General features: G+C 52.2%; 1 protein-coding gene across 4 annotated transcripts in view; it reads right to left on the bottom strand.

The window, feature by feature from the left end:
- The window catches only part of CRAMP1 (cramped chromatin regulator homolog 1), a 52,919-nt gene that overhangs the window by 14,364 nt on the left and 20,966 nt on the right, over window positions 1–17,589 (bottom strand). For all 4 annotated transcript variants that reach the window (XM_063100401.1, XM_063100399.1, XM_063100400.1 and 1 more), the window contains exons 5-11: window positions 16,554–16,637; window positions 13,090–13,138; window positions 8,368–8,453; window positions 7,769–7,892; window positions 6,434–6,515; window positions 4,713–5,843; window positions 1,891–2,065 (exon numbers count right to left, since the gene is read on the bottom strand). In XM_063100401.1, the coding sequence (XP_062956471.1) occupies window positions 1,891–2,065; window positions 4,713–5,843; window positions 6,434–6,515; window positions 7,769–7,892; window positions 8,368–8,453; window positions 13,090–13,138; window positions 16,554–16,637 (1,731 nt within the window). The remainder of the gene's footprint in view (window positions 1–1,890; window positions 2,066–4,712; window positions 5,844–6,433; window positions 6,516–7,768; window positions 7,893–8,367; window positions 8,454–13,089; window positions 13,139–16,553; window positions 16,638–17,589) is intronic.

Raw genomic sequence — 17,589 nt, 5'->3', positions numbered from 1 at the left:
CCAGAGATAAAGAAAGAGAAAATATTTAAAAACTACTATTTTGAGATTCTACAAGCTGTTTCATCATCATCAGTGCTGCTGCAAACCTCATGGTAGGGACGAGTCCCCTTTCCTTATTCTCTATCTACAAATCTGTGAAATTAAACTGACACAGCATCCATCCACAGACCAGATTTTCTAAGTGCTGGTGTGGATTTCTAGAATTGTAGGTTCGTTGGTCTATAAGCATCTTCAATTCAAACAGAGGAAATTAAAGAGTACATAGAATTAAGAAACTGAAAAAACAGCACATAAGGTGGAAAAGACTATACCACCCACCAGCTGCCCCGTCACTGACGAACACACCTTTCTCTACAAGGACAAGAGACTCAGAGGGTGTTGTTGCCTTCTCCATCAGCCATAGAAGGAGTGGGAGAAAGCAGAGGGGAAACAAAAAATAAGCAAGAGGCAGGAGGATGTGAGCCTAACTCAGCAGCAGCCTGAACTTCCTCAATAGCCACCAGGAAGGACCCTCAAGGAGATAGAATCTTCAGCATTTAATAGGCAAGTTATTCACAACATAGTAAGTTAGAGAAAATATAAAGCCAGTGACATTCTCTGAAATGAAAATAATCTTATTGAACTATTAACACACAGCAGGACTTTACATTCAGCCAAAATGTTACCATATGTTCTGGTACACCCGTCCAGACCAGAGTTCTGCCTAACTTTGGGGTGCTGACTCTGAAGGACAGAGGCCAGACTGCGTCTTGCACCATGCACACCAGTCACCAGAACAGAGACCCTGGGCCGGTGCCAGACGGTTATGACGCCCAGAACCACTGAGGCATCCACAGCAAGAAGACCTGCCTAATGAGCCTGTGATGACACCATTTGTGCCAAAGCGTAAAGGAGGCCTTTGGGGCACAGGACAGAACGGGCACACCCAGTCCTCAGCCTGGGCTATCCCCACCTCTTCAGCAGACAGGTCTTGAGAAGACTGCAGGACTCCACCTGGCCAGAGGAGCACGCCAGACTCACAATTACCTGCTCCACGATAGGGAGGGACACGCCCCAGACCCATGGACACAGCCACAGAAAGCAAGCAAGTTTCTTACTTTACCTTTAAAATTCATGCAGAAGCCATCATTCTAGCCCTGATAATCTGCTTTATTGTTAAAATACTACAGGTTAAAAGCAAGCAAAACTGATGCCTCAGGGAAACTGGTCACGCTTATCTTGGGGTTTTATGTACCCAGTAACACAGTTTATGAACCCTAATTTTAAATTACTTTTTTTTCTTTTAAAAAAGATGACCAGTAAGGGGATCTTAACCCTTGACTTGGTGTTGTCAGCACCATGCTCTCCCAAGTGAGCCAACCGGCTATCCCTATATAGAGATCCGAACCCTTGGCCTTGGTGTTATCAGCACCACACTCTCCCAAGTGAGCCACAGGCCGGCGCATGAACCCTGATTTTAAATTAAACTGCTGGCATATCCCCTGACAGAGGACTTTATTCTCCTGCTTTAGATGTTAAAAAAAAAAAAAAAAACCAAAAAATCCAAGCTGCTATAGATTAGAAAGAATCAACCTTCTCAGGGGCTTTAAACCTCCATCTCATTCTATTGTGGAGGCTTCTGCTGGCCTCATGAAGCAAGACCCCCAAGTGACCAGACTGGCAAAGGCTGCTTCCTACCAGCTCCTGCACCCCGACCCCAAAATCATTAGTGCCAGGCCCTGGTGCTCACCCTCCCCACGAGGAGGTGGGAACTCCTGCACTTTAGCTGTCTGTTGGGCCGTGGCCTACTGAACAGCAGGGCAGGCCTCAGGCACACCTGCACCCATAGCCTCAGCCCAGTGTAACAGCCAGGACTATAAGCTGGCAAAGCCAAGGCGGCCTGAGTCTCACCTGAGGGGCAAGGTGCAGAGCTGGGTGAGAAAGTCTTGCTGCGGAGGGTGGCCTGGTTCCGAGGGCAGCGGGGGCTCCGGGAGCTGATGGTCACCATCTTCCCTGGGGGAGTCGTCGACTGCTCCTCCTGGGCAGGCCTCACCGAGGCCATGGACATGGCATTGGCTTCTGGAGCCTGGAACAGAAACAGGCCAAACAGCATCAAACTCAGCACATGAAAAGTGGCTCTGAAATGAGAGCCCCAAGGAAGGAGGCATGAATGCCCCTGAAATTCAGAAGGTGAAGGGGTCAGGGACCATGCTTCCATGAGGCCAGAAGTCAGAGGTCAAAGACATCTGATTTCAATACCCTCCAAAGTCATTCGGCAGCTTGCCAGTTTTAAAAATCATAGGTCAGAGAAGTAATAAAAACAACTGCCCCACGAGGCCCACCCCGTGTCCTCACCACCTGTGTGGTGGCAAGGGGCGAGTCCTGTGGTGGAGGGAGAGGGACAGGGCCTAATGTGGCCTGGTCTTCACCACCCCAGGCAGTGCTCAAGTTGCCAGGTGCGACAGCTGGCCTCTTAAAAAAGCACTATTAGAAAGCCAGCCTAGGGCCGAGCCCATGGCGCACTCGGGAGAGTGCGGCGCTGGGAGCGCAGTGACCATCCCGCTGCGGGTTCGGATCCTATATAGGAATGGCCGGTGCACTCACTGGCTGAGTGCTGGTCACGAAAAAGACAAAAAAAAAAAAAAAAAAAAAAGAAAGCCAGCCTAGATGACCACACAGGCCACTCGGCTTGTGAGTCATAGCAAAGAAACACAGATTAACTTTCTAGAGTCAAATGCAATCACAACCAAGAGCACAGGTCCAAGCCCTAGCCTCGCAGGGTTTCACAGGCCTGCGTAAAGCTCCAGGCATGTGCAGATGCAGCTGTTATGTCCTGGGGTCCCGCCACAGAGACGCCATCCCTGTTCTTGCCCTGGTGCCCTTGCTCCCCCTGGGAAGACTTGGCCAGATTCCCCAGTTTCTCAGCTCTCCTTGGTGCCTACCCCACGGTGGTCCCACCTGGAGCAACCTTGCCTGTGAATTATGAAGCCCATGTGCCAGGCTCTCAACAAAGCCTCGCCCACTCTCCCGCTCAGCCCTTCAGCCCCCATTCCTGCCCTTCCGCCTTTCCATGGGACCTGTGACCCCGGAAACCTTCCTATGTGGCTTCTTCCGCCTCTGACTAAGCACTTTAGCTGGCCTCCCATGTTTCTGGGGACTCAGTGTTTGGGGCACCTGCTTGTCACAGCTCTGCCAGGTGAGAAATGGCAGTGGGAAGGAGAACCACAGGGCCAGGCAACAGGCACCTCTGCTGGTGGTTCTCACAGCTGAGCAGCATCAGCCACCTGGGGGCTTGTCATCCCTCAGTCTGCTGAGCTCTCCCTCCACCAGCTGCATTTCCAAAAAGGTCCCAGGTGAGGCTACTGCTGCCTTGCCACTCTCTGCAGGACAACTTCCAACCTGCCCCACTTCTGCTCACTGGCGCCAAGGCCGGGACCTTTGCCTGTCCCAGGATTCCCGCTGCCTTCTGCGCCTGCCCAGGCCTCCTTCCCCAGGACCTTTGACATGCATGTTTCTACACAGTCTCCTCTTGTGATCCCCCAGTCAAAGTTGAAAAAGTCATTTAACCTGGTCTTCTGTCTGGTTACTGCACCCTCCCGCAGCACTGCCGATGCAAAGACCACCCTTCATGTCAGGCTCGGGGTGCCTGAGTGCTAGGCCCCATCACCACGCCCAAGAGAACCTCTCTGGCAGCCCCTCTGAAGCTCGTTGCGCACGTTCCCCCTTTCTCCCGGCTTGCAAGCACAAGGAGCATGCTTCCTGAGGGAGAGGCATGCCAGACACAGGGTGAGGGAGCAAGGGAGGGCAGATGCCAGCTGAGTACACAGCAGAGCTGAGGTGGGGCTCACCGTGAGTGCTAGGTTCTGCCCGACTGTCCCCAGCACATGGACGCCCTTGGCCCTCGCATGCGGTACTAAACGTGAAACGGTGCCCAGGGCTCCTTGTGACCCGTGGTTCTCACCCCCAGCCCCAGTCCTTGGAGGCCACCTGGTTCGAGCCCTCAGAGGTTACACTTACTTGTCAACACCCACATCGAAACACGTCATGCATGCTGCTTGCTATTTCGGGATCAGCCTGTCTTAGGACCTTTTTTCTCTGTTTAGACTTGGGGGGTGGGGGGGTGGGATGGGGATGCTCTCCCTTCTGTGCCCCATTTGTGGGCTCTAACTGGCCTCCGTATAGTAGGGGACCCCTCCCCCCAGGCTCAGGGACTATTCCGCATAAGGAGCTTCCAGAAGAGCCCCAGACCACATCAGCAAGCTGCCTAATGGCTGGCTCCCCAGGAGCTGTGCCCACACCCCACCTGACTGGCCTGTACCTCTCCTGCTCTACAAGGCCGTTTACTACACTGTCCTCCCTGTCCTCCTCACTACACACCATCTGCAGGAACGTGCAACAGCTCACATTCTGCTCGGCTCCCAGCAGCTGTCACCCTGGCCCCATCCACACTGCCCCCAGGCCCACACACACTGGGCTTCACAGCCTCAAGGAGCATGACCAGGGTGCAAAGGGCACTGCTTATTGGTTGTCATAACTGTCAAAACTCCACAGGACAGAGATACACCTGCTCCGTTCATCACTGTGTTCCTGGCGCCTAACCAAGTGCCCCAAGATCCCACTTGAGGGAAAGAAAGAGCTTCCGCCTCCCATCACCTGGATGCCGGCCATGTCTCTCCTCCCTGGACCCACACGTGCTTGAGTGCTGGGGATCCCAGCCACCCCGCCCCACTTACCAGTTTGGGGTTGACCTCGGTGGAGATGAGCCTCAGAAGGCAGCTGAGGAGACGCTGCTTGTGGAGAGTGGCGGGCGGGGGGCCAGGGCAGGGACCCTGGTCCTCAGGGCCCAGCACGGCCAGCCAGTCATACTCCAGCTGCAGCTTGCTCGGCTTGCCCATCATGAGGTAGACTTCAGCCAGCGTAAGGCTCTCGGAGGTCTGCAGGTTCCAGCCTTCCTCACGGAGCTGCTGGGCCAGCCGGCTAGCAGGGACCTCCTTTAGGGGCCTGGCAGCAGGCTGTCCCTGAGGCAGTGGGGGCTCTGAGGGACTCCCTTTCTCTTGGGGCTCCTCTGCAGGTGCATCTGCTGAGTCTTTAGTGCAAACATCTGGCAGGAGCCCAGGGCCAGGGCTGGGCTGAGGGTCCAGGCCAAGTGGGGCGAGGTCAGCAGCCTCCCTGCTGTGGGGAGCAGGAGCATCTGGGGAGGGAGCTCCTGCAGGGAGAGGGTGCTCGCTCCCGGGCTGAGTGTCCGCACAGCGGCACTGCTCAGGGACGATGAGGTCCTGACAGGACTTCAGGTAGCGGGGAAAGGGGTCAAGGAGTGAGAGCTCGTCCTCCAGGTCTGGGAGGTGGCCACAGGCACATGGCAAGGGCCCCGGCTCTCGGGTGGGGCCGTCCCTGCCCGCTGTAGGAGTCTTCTCAAGATGTTGTTCAGGGTCCTGGTGCCTGGGGGGAGGCCGGTCCGGAGCATCTGGGCTACTCAGGCTCGGGGCAGCCCCCTCCCCAGGGACACTTTCAGGGGAGCTCTCTCCAGAGCTCTGCGAGGTGTCAGCGGTGGGAGGAGGCCGTCCCCCGCTCTTGCCCTCAGCACTGCCCCGCGGGCACTTCACTTGGCCCCGGGCTGTGCCCTGCCCACTCTGGATGCCCAGGATCTGGGCTGGGGGCAGCGCATGGGCGTCCTTTGTGCTCTGCTTGCACCGGCTGCCCTCCTGCCAGTGCACCGTGCAGAAGGCCTTGGAGTGCACCACGCGGGCCACACCTGGCAGTGGCGTCAGCGTGCAGTTCTCACTGGGGAACAGGTGAAGCGTCACCTTCTCCTGAGTGGGCGCAGCACACGAGTCCTGCAGCTGCCGCTCCTCGAGGGTCTTCCGCTGAGTGCACCGTCAAGGACCAACTGGTACTAGCTGGCACTGAAGTGGCACTGCTCTCCAGGCACACGGCTGGACACGTACTGTGTGCCTGGGGCCCTCGCCAGCAGCCATGCAAACCCCTGGCATCCCTGGGGCTTAGATCACACCCCTGACCCCTGACCCAGGGGCTTTCCTCACACCACTACCAAATAACGCGGACGCCAGTACGTAGCGTCTTCGAGAGACCCACACTGACGCACACCGAGCCTGTCTGGGAAATGGGCAGGGGCAGGAGCCAGGCTGGGCTAAAGAAGGCTGGGCTTTCCCAGGGTCATCTCACTCTACCTGATGGCGGGGATGCTCTGGCCACTGACAGTGTAGAGGACTGGCTAAGACTGAGCCTTGACACTGCAAGGACTCCATATGGGGGGCTCCATACCCAAAATGCAAGGGACAAAGGGCTCCGGGTTCTAGTTCCAGCTCTTCACCTGCCAGGCACAGCTGCTATGCCCCAAGGGGCCCCACAACAACAGGTACTAGGAAGCAAGACCCCGTCCCTACGCAGCAGCTGCTGCGGAGTTTGGAGGTTTGCTTTAGTCAGAAAAAGATACAATTCGCACTTCGTGGAGCGCCCACTTCTGCTTCAGGAATTCGATGAGGCTGGAGACCTTTCGGTGCAGCTCCACGATCATCCTACAGAGATGGAGAAGGAGGAAGGGAGGCTGCTGCCACAGAAGGGGCACCAGGGAGTGGGCACCAGCAGGGCCATCAGCTCTTTTTCCTGAAAATTAACCTTTTCAGTGGAGTACAGGATCTCAGCCAGGACATGGACACTGGTGCAGTCCACCGTCCCATTCATTAGCTCCTTTGGGTTCAGGAAAGTTGGATCTGCATAGCACTAATTAATCCAAATGGAAGGGATGAAGCACTGACACGTTCTACAACACAGTGAACCCTGAAAGCATTGTGCTCAGTGGAAGAAGCCAGACACAGGAGGCTTCTGTGGATGGTCCCATCTCACCCACTGAGAGAGAAGGCAGCCTGTCGTGGCCAGAGGCTGGGGAGAGGAGAGATTCGGGGAGTGATGAGCATAGGGTCTCCCTTGGGGTGATGAAAATGTTGTGAAACCAGACAGAGGTAGAGGCTGCACAATACTGCAGATGTACTAAATGCCACTGAATTGTTCACCTTAAAACACCTAATAGGGGCTGGCCTGTGGCTCACTTGGGAGAGTGGGGTGCTGGCAACACCAAGACAAGGGTTAAGATCCCCTTAGCGGTCATCTTATAAATAAATAGATAGATAAATAGATAAATAAATAAATAAATAAATAAATAAAAATTAAACAAACAAACCAACCAACAAATAAATCAAAAAAGCGACTAATAGGTTAGCTCAGTTGGTCAGAGCATGGTGATATAACACCAAGATCAAGGGTTTGGATCCCTGTACTGGCCAGCCCCCGAAAAATAAATAACAAAAATAAAATGAAATGGCTAATGGTTTGTTTTATGTCATGTGAATTTTACCCCATTTAAACACTTCTTTTAAAGGTACAAATGGAAAATGGCCCATACACATGGTGGTACCCTGTGCATAAATTAGATGCTGATCTTCAGGGAGCCACTAGGAGAGGTAAGGACTTTATGGGGAAAGATGACAGGAAGGCTCTGCAGCCACTCAACCTTCTCACCACCACATCCTCCTATGGCTTGCACACAGCCCTTGAGACCCCAGCCCAGGGGGGACCTCAGTGTTCCCAGGCCCCCCGAGTCTGAGGCCCCCATTGCCAGCAGTCCCCCCCACAACCTGCCCTCCTGTGACGTCAGGGTACTGGAGTGAAAACTGAGTCCTACTGGGAGTTCCTGAGAGAAACCCACACATTGCCTTGAGAGCCCTGCTCAGGCAGCTGAGATCCCCTCTTAATCACACTAAAGGCTGGTTACCTGAGGCGTGGGTTCTGGGCCAGGCTCTGCACGCGGGCCCAGGCATGGTTGTTCCGTGGCTGCAGCTCTATAGGGACTTTCAGGGGCAGGCGCACTGGCTTCTGGTCCTCTTCGTCACTCAAGCCTGTGACAGGGAGGGACTGTGAAAGCCTAGTACAGACCAGCCTTGAGGCAGAAACCAAAGTGCTTGGCCAGAAAACCCATAGAATCAGAGAGCTGTGGGCAGACCACCTCATGACAGAAAGCAAGCACACCAGAGGGACCCCAGCAAGGGAGGGCATCCAAAGGGGCCACCTGTGCATCTGCAAAGGCAGAGCCACAGAAAGGCTGCCAGGGCCTGGACCCTGACCATGCTGACTGCTCTGAATGCTCCATGGCTTCTGAGCTGAACTTGACTTAGCAGACAAAGCTGTAACACAGAGCATTTAAATTCACGAGCTGTCCCTTTGCAAGACTGAGATGAAGCAGGGTCAGACACAAAGCATTCGCAGCGGCAACATCTCCATCTCAGCCTGTCCATCATTAGATGGGATAGAATAGATGCTACCTCTGGCCACATGAGCTACAGGTCGTGCACCCCTCCCACATCATTCACATACCATCTGGATCGCAGAGCTTCTTTAGGGCCCGGCACATGGGTGCTTTGATCCGCAGGTTTCTCCCTTTGTAACGTACCGTGGTGGCCCTGGGAAAAGAATTTTGAAGAAACTCTTAGGCCTGTGGATGAATGGCAGGAAGGAAGGAAGGGCCAGTATGTCTGAAGTGCATGGAGCTAGAGCAAGAGGGGCCTTGCCAATGTCCACCTGGCCTCCAGGCTCTCCTTGCCAGCCCACATGAGGCTCCCGCATGACCCCACGTGGTGAAAGTCACAACACTGTGATTCGACGTCCCGCTGCTTTCCCAACCATGCCTCACATGCCAAGGGATGCCTGCTGTGCACAGGGACTTGTTGAGGCAGCAACAGCTGTCCCGTGCCCTGGGAAGTGCAGGGCACTGCAGCCCCCATAGCACAGCCGCCCTTCTCTTCACCTCTCCTCTCTGTGTGCTCCTCCGCCTCAGTCCCTCATAGCAGAAGCTCTTGGTCTACTACTACATGACCTCTACATGACTGCCACATGGCATCAACCTTGTCCCCTAGTCCCTCTGTAAACCACACAGGCAGGGCCTGGAGCGCTCACAGCCAGCCACCCAATGGATGGTGAATGAACATGGGTTTGTATGTTTTACAAAATGCTCAAGGTATATGCATATTGTTTGTATGAATTTCTGCTTTAACTTTTTCAGCGGACCAATTCACAGCTGTGATCATGTCAGGTAAGAGAGCTGCTTCTGTACTTGCTATTCAACTTCTAAGAAATAGTGGAAAAATTTACAGAATGCATATGGTATGATTCTAAAAATCTACAACAATTATACATTCGTATCTACATATGTTTATATTTATACACACTTATGCACAAAAATTCCTAAGAAAAAATTCAGAAGAACACGCATGAAATCATAAGTGGTTGTTTTTGGCGAAGGGAGTAGGATGGGGTGGTTGAGAGGGTCTTACACAAGGGGCCTCAAAAAGTTCAAAGAAAAACAGAGTTGAAAGATAATACGAATTTTGACATGAACTTCTGAAGTGCCCTCATATTTTACATATGTTTGTATTGTCTGAGAAACTTATACAAATGTGTTTATATGTTACTTGTCTAATTTTTAAAAATGTTATTCTAAAACAATGCTGCCTAAAATTGCAGATGAAAATGTGAATGGTGGTCCATAATGGAACGCGGCAGGAGGGGCTCTGAGTACACGCCCCCTGGTTTGACTGGAAGAGCCCTCTGCATCACGCCTGTCCCATAGAGGGGACACCAGCTCCAGCAGCCTCGGACAGGAGAAGGGGGCGTCACTGCCATCTCCACCTCTCAAGAATCAAGCCACAGCCCCCTTCTTCTTGAACAGGAAAAGGCTCTAACTCTGGCATCATGGCATCTCAATTCCCTGCATGGTGGATTTCATCTTCGCCCCCACAACCTTTAAGTCTTCAGCAAGCCAAGGACTGGCTGGCTCTTTCTGCACTGGAAATCAAATGCTGGACACCCACGAGCAGCTGGAGGTTTGGAGAGCCCAGCAAAGAGGCAAGACCTCAAGAGGCCAGCATCCACCCTGTCCCTTTCTGTTTAGGGGATAATCCAGAGAGAGAGTCTGCATGAAACAACAGTTTCTGCTGAGACGAGATTTTTTCTTTTTGGCAGCTGGCCGGTATCCCCATATCCCATATCCGAATTCCTGACCTTGGTGTTACAAGGCTATGTTCTAACCAGATGAGCTAACCAGCCAGCCCAGAGAGGAGCTTCTCAGATTGCCTTAACCCAGGTGACACAAGCAGGCAGCAGGAGCTGCGGCAACTTTGTTATGACATGGGGCAGAGCTTCAGGGGACATTTCGAAAGCACAATAGTGAAGCATGGAGTTCGTTCTTAAACACTTTCCTCCAGTAAAGCACTCTGGAAACAAGGCGACTTCTCTGCTCATCATTTTTTTTCCATCGGCCCCCAACACAACAGGAGCAGGCAAGACTCTCAACACAGGCGAAGCTGGGTCATGTGGCACCTGTGTTTGTGATAATCACATTTTCCGTTAAACTGCTACTCTGTGACTTCCTTTTTTTTTTCCTTCAATGAAACTGAGGGCACCCTGTTTTATTACTGGGTAATCACTCTGAGATGACAATCCTTTTCCTTTTCTCTCAAATGGTGGTCCTGTGACCAGCCTGAGGCTGGGCACTGTGCAAGTTAAACAGCCAGGTTCAAGCTCCCAGGCGAGAAGGACTCTCAAGCCCGGCATGTCCGTACCTCCCCAGCCTCACACCAGCCCCGAAGCCGAAAGACAGGCCAGGCTGGGACTTCCCAGGGCACCGAGGGTTAAGAGGCACTGTCTGTGGAAGCATCATGACCTGATTTCTAATTGAATATAATGATATATAAAGGGTTCTGTCTGAACCCTCCCCATGCAACACCCTGATACAGATCCCAGAGTAATTCCGCTACATGCACAGGAGTCTGGCTTTCCTTTCTGATGTGAGACTTATTTTCTTTTCTACAAAGCTACTTGATAAATCTAATAAGCACGTGCTAAATTCTATGCCTCTAGATCTGTGAACAAGTAAGATTTAATTTTAGTTAGACCTTTTCTCAATTCATTTACTACTTAATTTTGCCACCCTACAACTGAAAGGAGATTCGCAGTTAATTGGAAAGGTCTGCAGGGGAAGTATGGACAGGAAGTTAAACACTCCACTTGCTCTTGGTCTTCGATCAAGGACTCGTCTTCCACAGGCCTCTTTCTGATTTTTCTCCATGTCTGTTTCACCTTTACAGGTTTTTTGCTTATCTTTAAAAACTAATGTCTGCTAGTGAAAGAAGAGACATGTGAACTGATGGAGCAGAGTGGAAGGTCCAGAAGCAGCCCTGCACAGGGCAGCAAATCGACCTCTGACAACAAGCAAAAGCAACTCAGAGGGAAGAACGTCCTCTTAGATGTCGTGGGGACAACCCAGCACCCACGGGCAGAGAACGAGCCTTGGCCTCAACTCCACATCATACACAAGAGTTAATTCAAAGTGGACTGTGGATTGATTGATTGATTGATTGATTTAAGAAAGAAAGAGAAAGAAAAGAAAGAAAGAAAGAAAGAAAGAAAGAAAGAAAGAAAGAAAGAAAGAAAGAAAGAAAGAAAGAAAAGAAAGAAAGAAAGATGGCCGATAAGGGGATCTTAACCTTTGTCTTGGTGTTGTCAGCACCATGCTCTCCCAAGTGAGCTAACCGGCCATCCCTTTATTTATTTATTTATTTATTTTATAAAGATGACCGGTAAGGGGATCTTAACCTTTGTCTTGGTGTTGTCAGCACCACGCTCTCCCAAGTGAGCTAACTGGCCATCCCTACACAGGGATCCGAACCTGTGGCCTTAGGTGTTATCAGCACCACATTCTCCCAAGTGAGCCATGGGCCAGCCCTGGACCATGGATTTAAACGTCAAATGTCTACGAGAAAATGCAGAATATCTCCATGACCTTGGATTAGGCAAGGAGGTCTCAGATACCATGCTAAAAGATGACAAACTGGACTTCACCAGAGCTGAAGACTTTTGCTCTGGGCAAGACTGAGAAGAGTGTGAAATGACGGACCACGCACAGGGAGAACCCATGTGCAAATCCCATATATGACAGAAGACTTATGTCCAGAATATACAAAGAGCTCCATAAACTCCATGACAAAAAAACAGGCACCAGATTTGAACAGTTACTTGACCAAGACACACCGATGACAGATGAGCACAAGGAAAAAGCTCACCATCATTAGTCATTGGGGAAGTGCACATCAAAGCCACACCAAGACACCCTCATGGCACTGGGATGGCTCAAAGGAGCAAAGACAGCAAGCAACGGGGAACGGCTGCAGCTTCCGCTGGAGAGTGGCGTAGACTTCCTTGTGAAGTCAGACGCACGCCGTCCTCCTGCTCCCAGGGACTCACACGGGGAAGTGAAACCCCATGTTCCCACAAATTCCTGGAGGCAGAGGCTTAAGCGCCGCTTAGTCATAAACACCAGGGAACAGATAAACTGACTGCGTCACATCTGTACCATGCAACACTGTGCTGCCCAGGGACCAACTCGGCAGCATGAGGGGGGCCTGGGAGCAAAGGAGGACCCCAGCCTCAGTCCACAGTCCAGGCCGGCAGGTCACAGTGGTGCTCCCAGGAGGACACAGCGACTGGGCAAAGGGGGCATCTTCACACAGTCAGTTCCTGGCATAGGCAACATGTCTGAGCAGACACGGCCAGAAGGCACAGGGCTGAGCAGTTGGGTCCTGTGAATTGTGTGAGGGGAGAACATGGGAACTCTGGGAAGTGAGGAGGGTGAGAGGAGAGGAGCAGGTTGGAGGGGCACATTGGCTCCAGGGGCATCCGGGACAGCAGAAGCAGGAAAAGCCATCAAAAGTGGCACAGGAGGAGACTAGAAAAAGTGCAACTGGAAGGAAAGGGTTTCTAGAAGCTGGGCGAACAGACCCTATCAAAGGTACAAAGGTTGACGAGAAAGCAAGACCCCAAGGGCCACATCAGGACAACCACAGGCAAGAGGGAGGCAGGGACACCCTCCCCAGGGCGGGGACAGACTCCCACAGAACACACCACTGAGAGCATGTTGAGTTTTACCTCTGAGGGTCCTTGGTGAGAAAAGGGAAAAAAACCACACACACTTCAAGTTCCACACTTGAGTGAGCAGACATGAGCACACAGGCATGGCAGCGATGCACACAAGGCCCGACTTACCCAGCCTGGATGAGCTCGTTCAGCTTTGACGCGTTCTTGTCGTCCATACCTTTCAGTGGAAAACAAACAAACAGACCGTGAGGGACTCAGCAGGAAAGCTGTCAAAGACACCCCAACAGTGAAGGTCTTCCATGATTAAACCCCTTTGGGAGCTGTGGCCCCTCCTCCAAAGTAAAGCCAGTGTGTCGGCTGCCCTGGAAGCACCTGCCGTCTGTGCACCCCGCCCGCCTGGATGTGCACGTGCCTGCAGTCCTCTGCTGGCTACCACACACCTCTGCACGGCGGGTCTCTCCCCCAGGGTCCTGGATCCCACTGCACTTCTGCCCACCCCCTACCCACCTTGCTCATTTGACCCTGCTTCCTTCCCTGTGCATACTTCCTGCTGGGATCTGTACCTGACCCTGTCCTTGTATTGACCCTGGTCCCGTACCCCCTGGGTCTGCTGCATAATAAGTCGGACACCCTGTGTTTTCCAGAGCAGACAGAGCAGATGCCCCATTTACTCCAAACTTTCGGTACTTTTTACTGTCCTGGAGATGCATGAGAAAACATAGTAGAAAGGTAGGGGGAGGATCCAGGTGGTGGGTATTTGGGTGCTCACTGTAAAATTCTTTGAACTCTTCTGCATGTTTGATAAAAAACAAAAAAACCCACAAACATACAGCCAGGCTGAAAACCAAAGACAAAGACAAAGTTATAAAAGCAGCTGGAGATCAACAATGCATTTCACGCATAAGAATAGGACACAAATGACCACTGACCCCTCACCAGAAACCATGCAGGCCAGGGACAGTGGACAACAGCTTAAGAGCAATGAAAGAAAAAACCTATCCACAATTGGAATTCTATATCCAGGAAGAGTATCTTTTAAGAATAAAGATCTTTCAAATAATTGATAACTGAAAGAATTCATAGCTGGCACAACTGCATGACAAGAAATAGAGAAAGTTTCTCAGACCAAAGGGGAGGGACACCAGATGGAAATGGAAAAGCAGCAGGAAGTGTGGACGTGTGCACCACTCACCCCAAAGGAACCACATGCAGCCCCGCCCTGGACAGGCATAAGCCACACACACCTAAAAGTGCGATGGACGACAGCACAAGGGGACATGATGAGGAGGCCAGCCTGTGTGGGGGCCGTGGACATTCAAGAAGAGATCCAAAGGGTAAGAAGGAGGTGGCAGGTCAAGGGGAGGGAGGCAGGGAGGGCCCTGGATCCGCAGAAGATCATGAGGACTCAGACACTGGCCACACACAGCTGCTCTGTCCCCACCTCGCCCTGTTCCAGAGCAAAGAATCAGAGGCCTCAGTGCAGACTGTGCCTGTCACTGGCTTAGCAAAGGGACATGTCATTTAACTCCACCAAACTAGAGAGTGTCCTCGAGTCCTTTTTGTCCTTTATTCGGAGACTGGTCAGCATGGGGATCCAAGACCTCAACCATGGCGTTATAACACCATGCTCTAGTCAACCGAGCTAATCGACCAGCCCCTACAAGTCCTGTTTTTTAAATGGAGACGCCACCAGCCCTTGTGGAAGCTCTGGTGACACTTGACACAGGCAACACGTATAAAAGCCCTAAGAAGAAAGCAGAACCTCACAGTCGGCTGCTCAGTGTTCACACGGCCTGGAGACCACAGGCGGAACAAGCAATGTTAATGAGAAGCACACTCCAACCACCCAGCTCCCAGACACATTTCTGAAGCACCCAGAGAGCTACTGGTATGAAGGCACCTGGGAAACACAGACAGGTATAAAGTGCGCCTTCCCTGACAGGAGACACGACATGACAGAGTGATGGCGCCAACGAGCCTGGCCTGGGAAAAACTGATCATGTGGGGAAGGGGGGTTCACAGGGGAGAAGCCCCAGCAAGCTGGAGGACTGTGGGGGCTGTGGGCGCCCAGAGCCCCACAAGGGGCTTGAGATGTATGTATGAGTATGTGTGCAGCCTGAGTGTGCACAGGCATGCACGTGTGTGTGTCACGTAAGAGCGCGCAGGGGCATGCGTGAGTGCACGTGGGTGTGCGTGAAGCGTGCATTTGAGTTTGTGCGCGGCATGCAAGAGTGCATGTGGGCATGCACAAATGTGTGTCGTGTGATGTGTGGCTGGGCATGGACACTGGGCCGTTCAGGCTAAGCCATAGAGGCAGGGAGCAGCCCTGCGACCACCAAGGCCACCTGCTAGAGGAGGGGCAGCCAGGGAGACAGGCCTGAGGTCCAAGTACAAAGGTCAAGGAATCCAGTGATGCTCTGGGGGCAATAGAAAGCCACCCATGGTCGACAAGCCAGAGCCCAATGAGAGGACGATCCAAAGACTCACAGAGAGTCAAAGATGGTCTGGAGAGGGGACTGACACCATGCCCAGGACAGAGTGGCACACAACACACCGCCATGACCAGTGCTGTACAGGGCAAGGGCAGAGAGAAGGACGATGGCAAGAAGCAGAGTTAGAGGAAGATGGGGCCCAAGAGGACTTCCACCAAGGAAGTCCTCTGGCTTCTAGGAGGGAACAATTCACAGAGAAGGGACGGGAGCGGATCCCATCCACACAGGGAAGGAGGGTCAGGGAGAGTAGATGGCTGGCAGAGAGAGGAGGCCGTACGGGCCAGGCACACACACAGCAGCCAATGCACGTGACCCTCCCAGCTCCGACGCCCACCCTGAACTGTGACTTTTTAGGGGATGTGGCAAGGCAGAGGCTCACCAAGCCACTAGGTTGCACACAGCTCATTTAATCTTCAAGGCGGTCCATGGGTGAGCACCTCCACAACACCACAGGACAGACAAGGTGTGCTTGAGCCGTGCTGGGCAGGGAGCCCTGGGCAGGGAACAGCCCCTACCTGGCATTTGTGTCGCAAACCTCTAAAGGGATCTGGCCCTAAAGAGACGACGACAGCAAGTCCAAAGTAAGGGTCACCTTGTGAAGGAAGGCCTGGACACTTCACAACACCAAAGTTGGGCAAGATCAGAATGCACGGGCTGTCCTGGGGCAGACTCAGGGGGACTCCTGCCACACACAGGACAGTGACCCTTGACAGGAGCCTTGCCTAACGTTTGGGCACATTTTGGGAAATCCGAATGTGGGCAGGAATGAGGTAAGATTACTGCACCTATCTGAGAAATGTTAAATGTCTTGAGTGAGATCATGGGTTCGTGCTGTGTAAGAGGATGTCTGATCTCAGGTGATGCGGGATGAGGGATTTAGGGGTGTGGCATGATGTCTTACGGTCAGATGGAGAGCGAGGAGAAGGCGTGTGTGCGTGTGCGGAGAGAGCGAGTCATGGGGCAGTGTCTACAGCTGCAGAATCCGAGTGCAGGTGTGTGGGTGGTCAGCACATTCTTCAACTGTCATTACTCAAACTTTTTCAAGATAAAAGCTGAGGGAACACAGAAGCGTTTCTGGGCACTAAAGTTCTATGGTGACAAGGACATCAGGCCCTGGTGGGAGGGGCCGTATGTACTCACAGCCCCCAATCTTCTTGCGCAGCTCGCCATAGCAGATGAGGCCGTACAGCTCCTGCGATGACTTCTTCAGCCCTCGGGAGAACACTGAAAGACAGAGCAGCACAGAGCTTCAGAAACGTGGAAGCACAGACACCCAGGGTCAGGCAGCTCCATGTACAGGAACACTCCAGAGCTGGGCTCCTGCCGACCTCCCGGTTTTGATCACTGTACCTTGCCCATGTAAGACATTAACCTCCAGGGAAACTGGGTGAAGAGTGTATGGGAACACCGTGCTATTTTTGCAATTTTCAAAATAAAAAGTTAAACAAAGGGGAGGGGGTAGAAAATTATCCCAAGAGGGAGAGCAAATATCCCCTGAAGGAGAAAATGGAACATTCAGCATGGCCGGGTCTCAGGGGGGAGGAAGTGGAAGGGACCATTAAATCTGTCACCCGTCTCTCAGCAGGCCTGTGACTCTGCTAACATGACAGGCCAACTGTTCCTGAAAGTTTTCCTGAGAGAAAAACCCAAGATCTCATCGGATTCTCAAAGGAGAACATGACCTTGCTGAATGACCAAAACGTGGTCCATCCATGTGATGGAATACTGCTCAGCCAAAAAAAGGAAAGGCACACTGACACACGTTACAATGTGGATGAAACTGGAAAACGTCACGCTAAGTGAAAGAAGCCAGTCGCAGAAGACCACGAACTGTATGATTCCATTCATATGAAATGTCCAGAACAGGGAAATTCATAGAGAAAGGAAGTGGATGAGTAGATGATGGGCTGGGGAGGGAGGGAAGGAATGGGGAGTGACTGCTAACGAAAACAGGGTTTCCTTTTGGGGTGATAAAATGTTCTAGAATTAGACACTGATGGCAGTTGCACAATCTTCTAAATATATTTAAGAGTACTGAATTATATATTTCAAAACGGGAACTTTTGTGACACATGAAGTATATACCTCAATTTAAAAATACATTTTAACAAAACCCTACTATTTGAAATGACAAAAAGAAAAAAGCCCACAACCCAGAAAGAAGAAAACAACAGCT

Source organism: Cynocephalus volans, chromosome 6, assembly GCF_027409185.1.
Source record: "Cynocephalus volans isolate mCynVol1 chromosome 6, mCynVol1.pri, whole genome shotgun sequence".
Lineage (NCBI taxonomy): Eukaryota > Metazoa > Chordata > Mammalia > Dermoptera > Cynocephalidae > Cynocephalus > Cynocephalus volans.
Note: the sequence above shows the minus strand (reverse complement) of the source record. Positions and strands in the feature narration are given on the sequence as shown.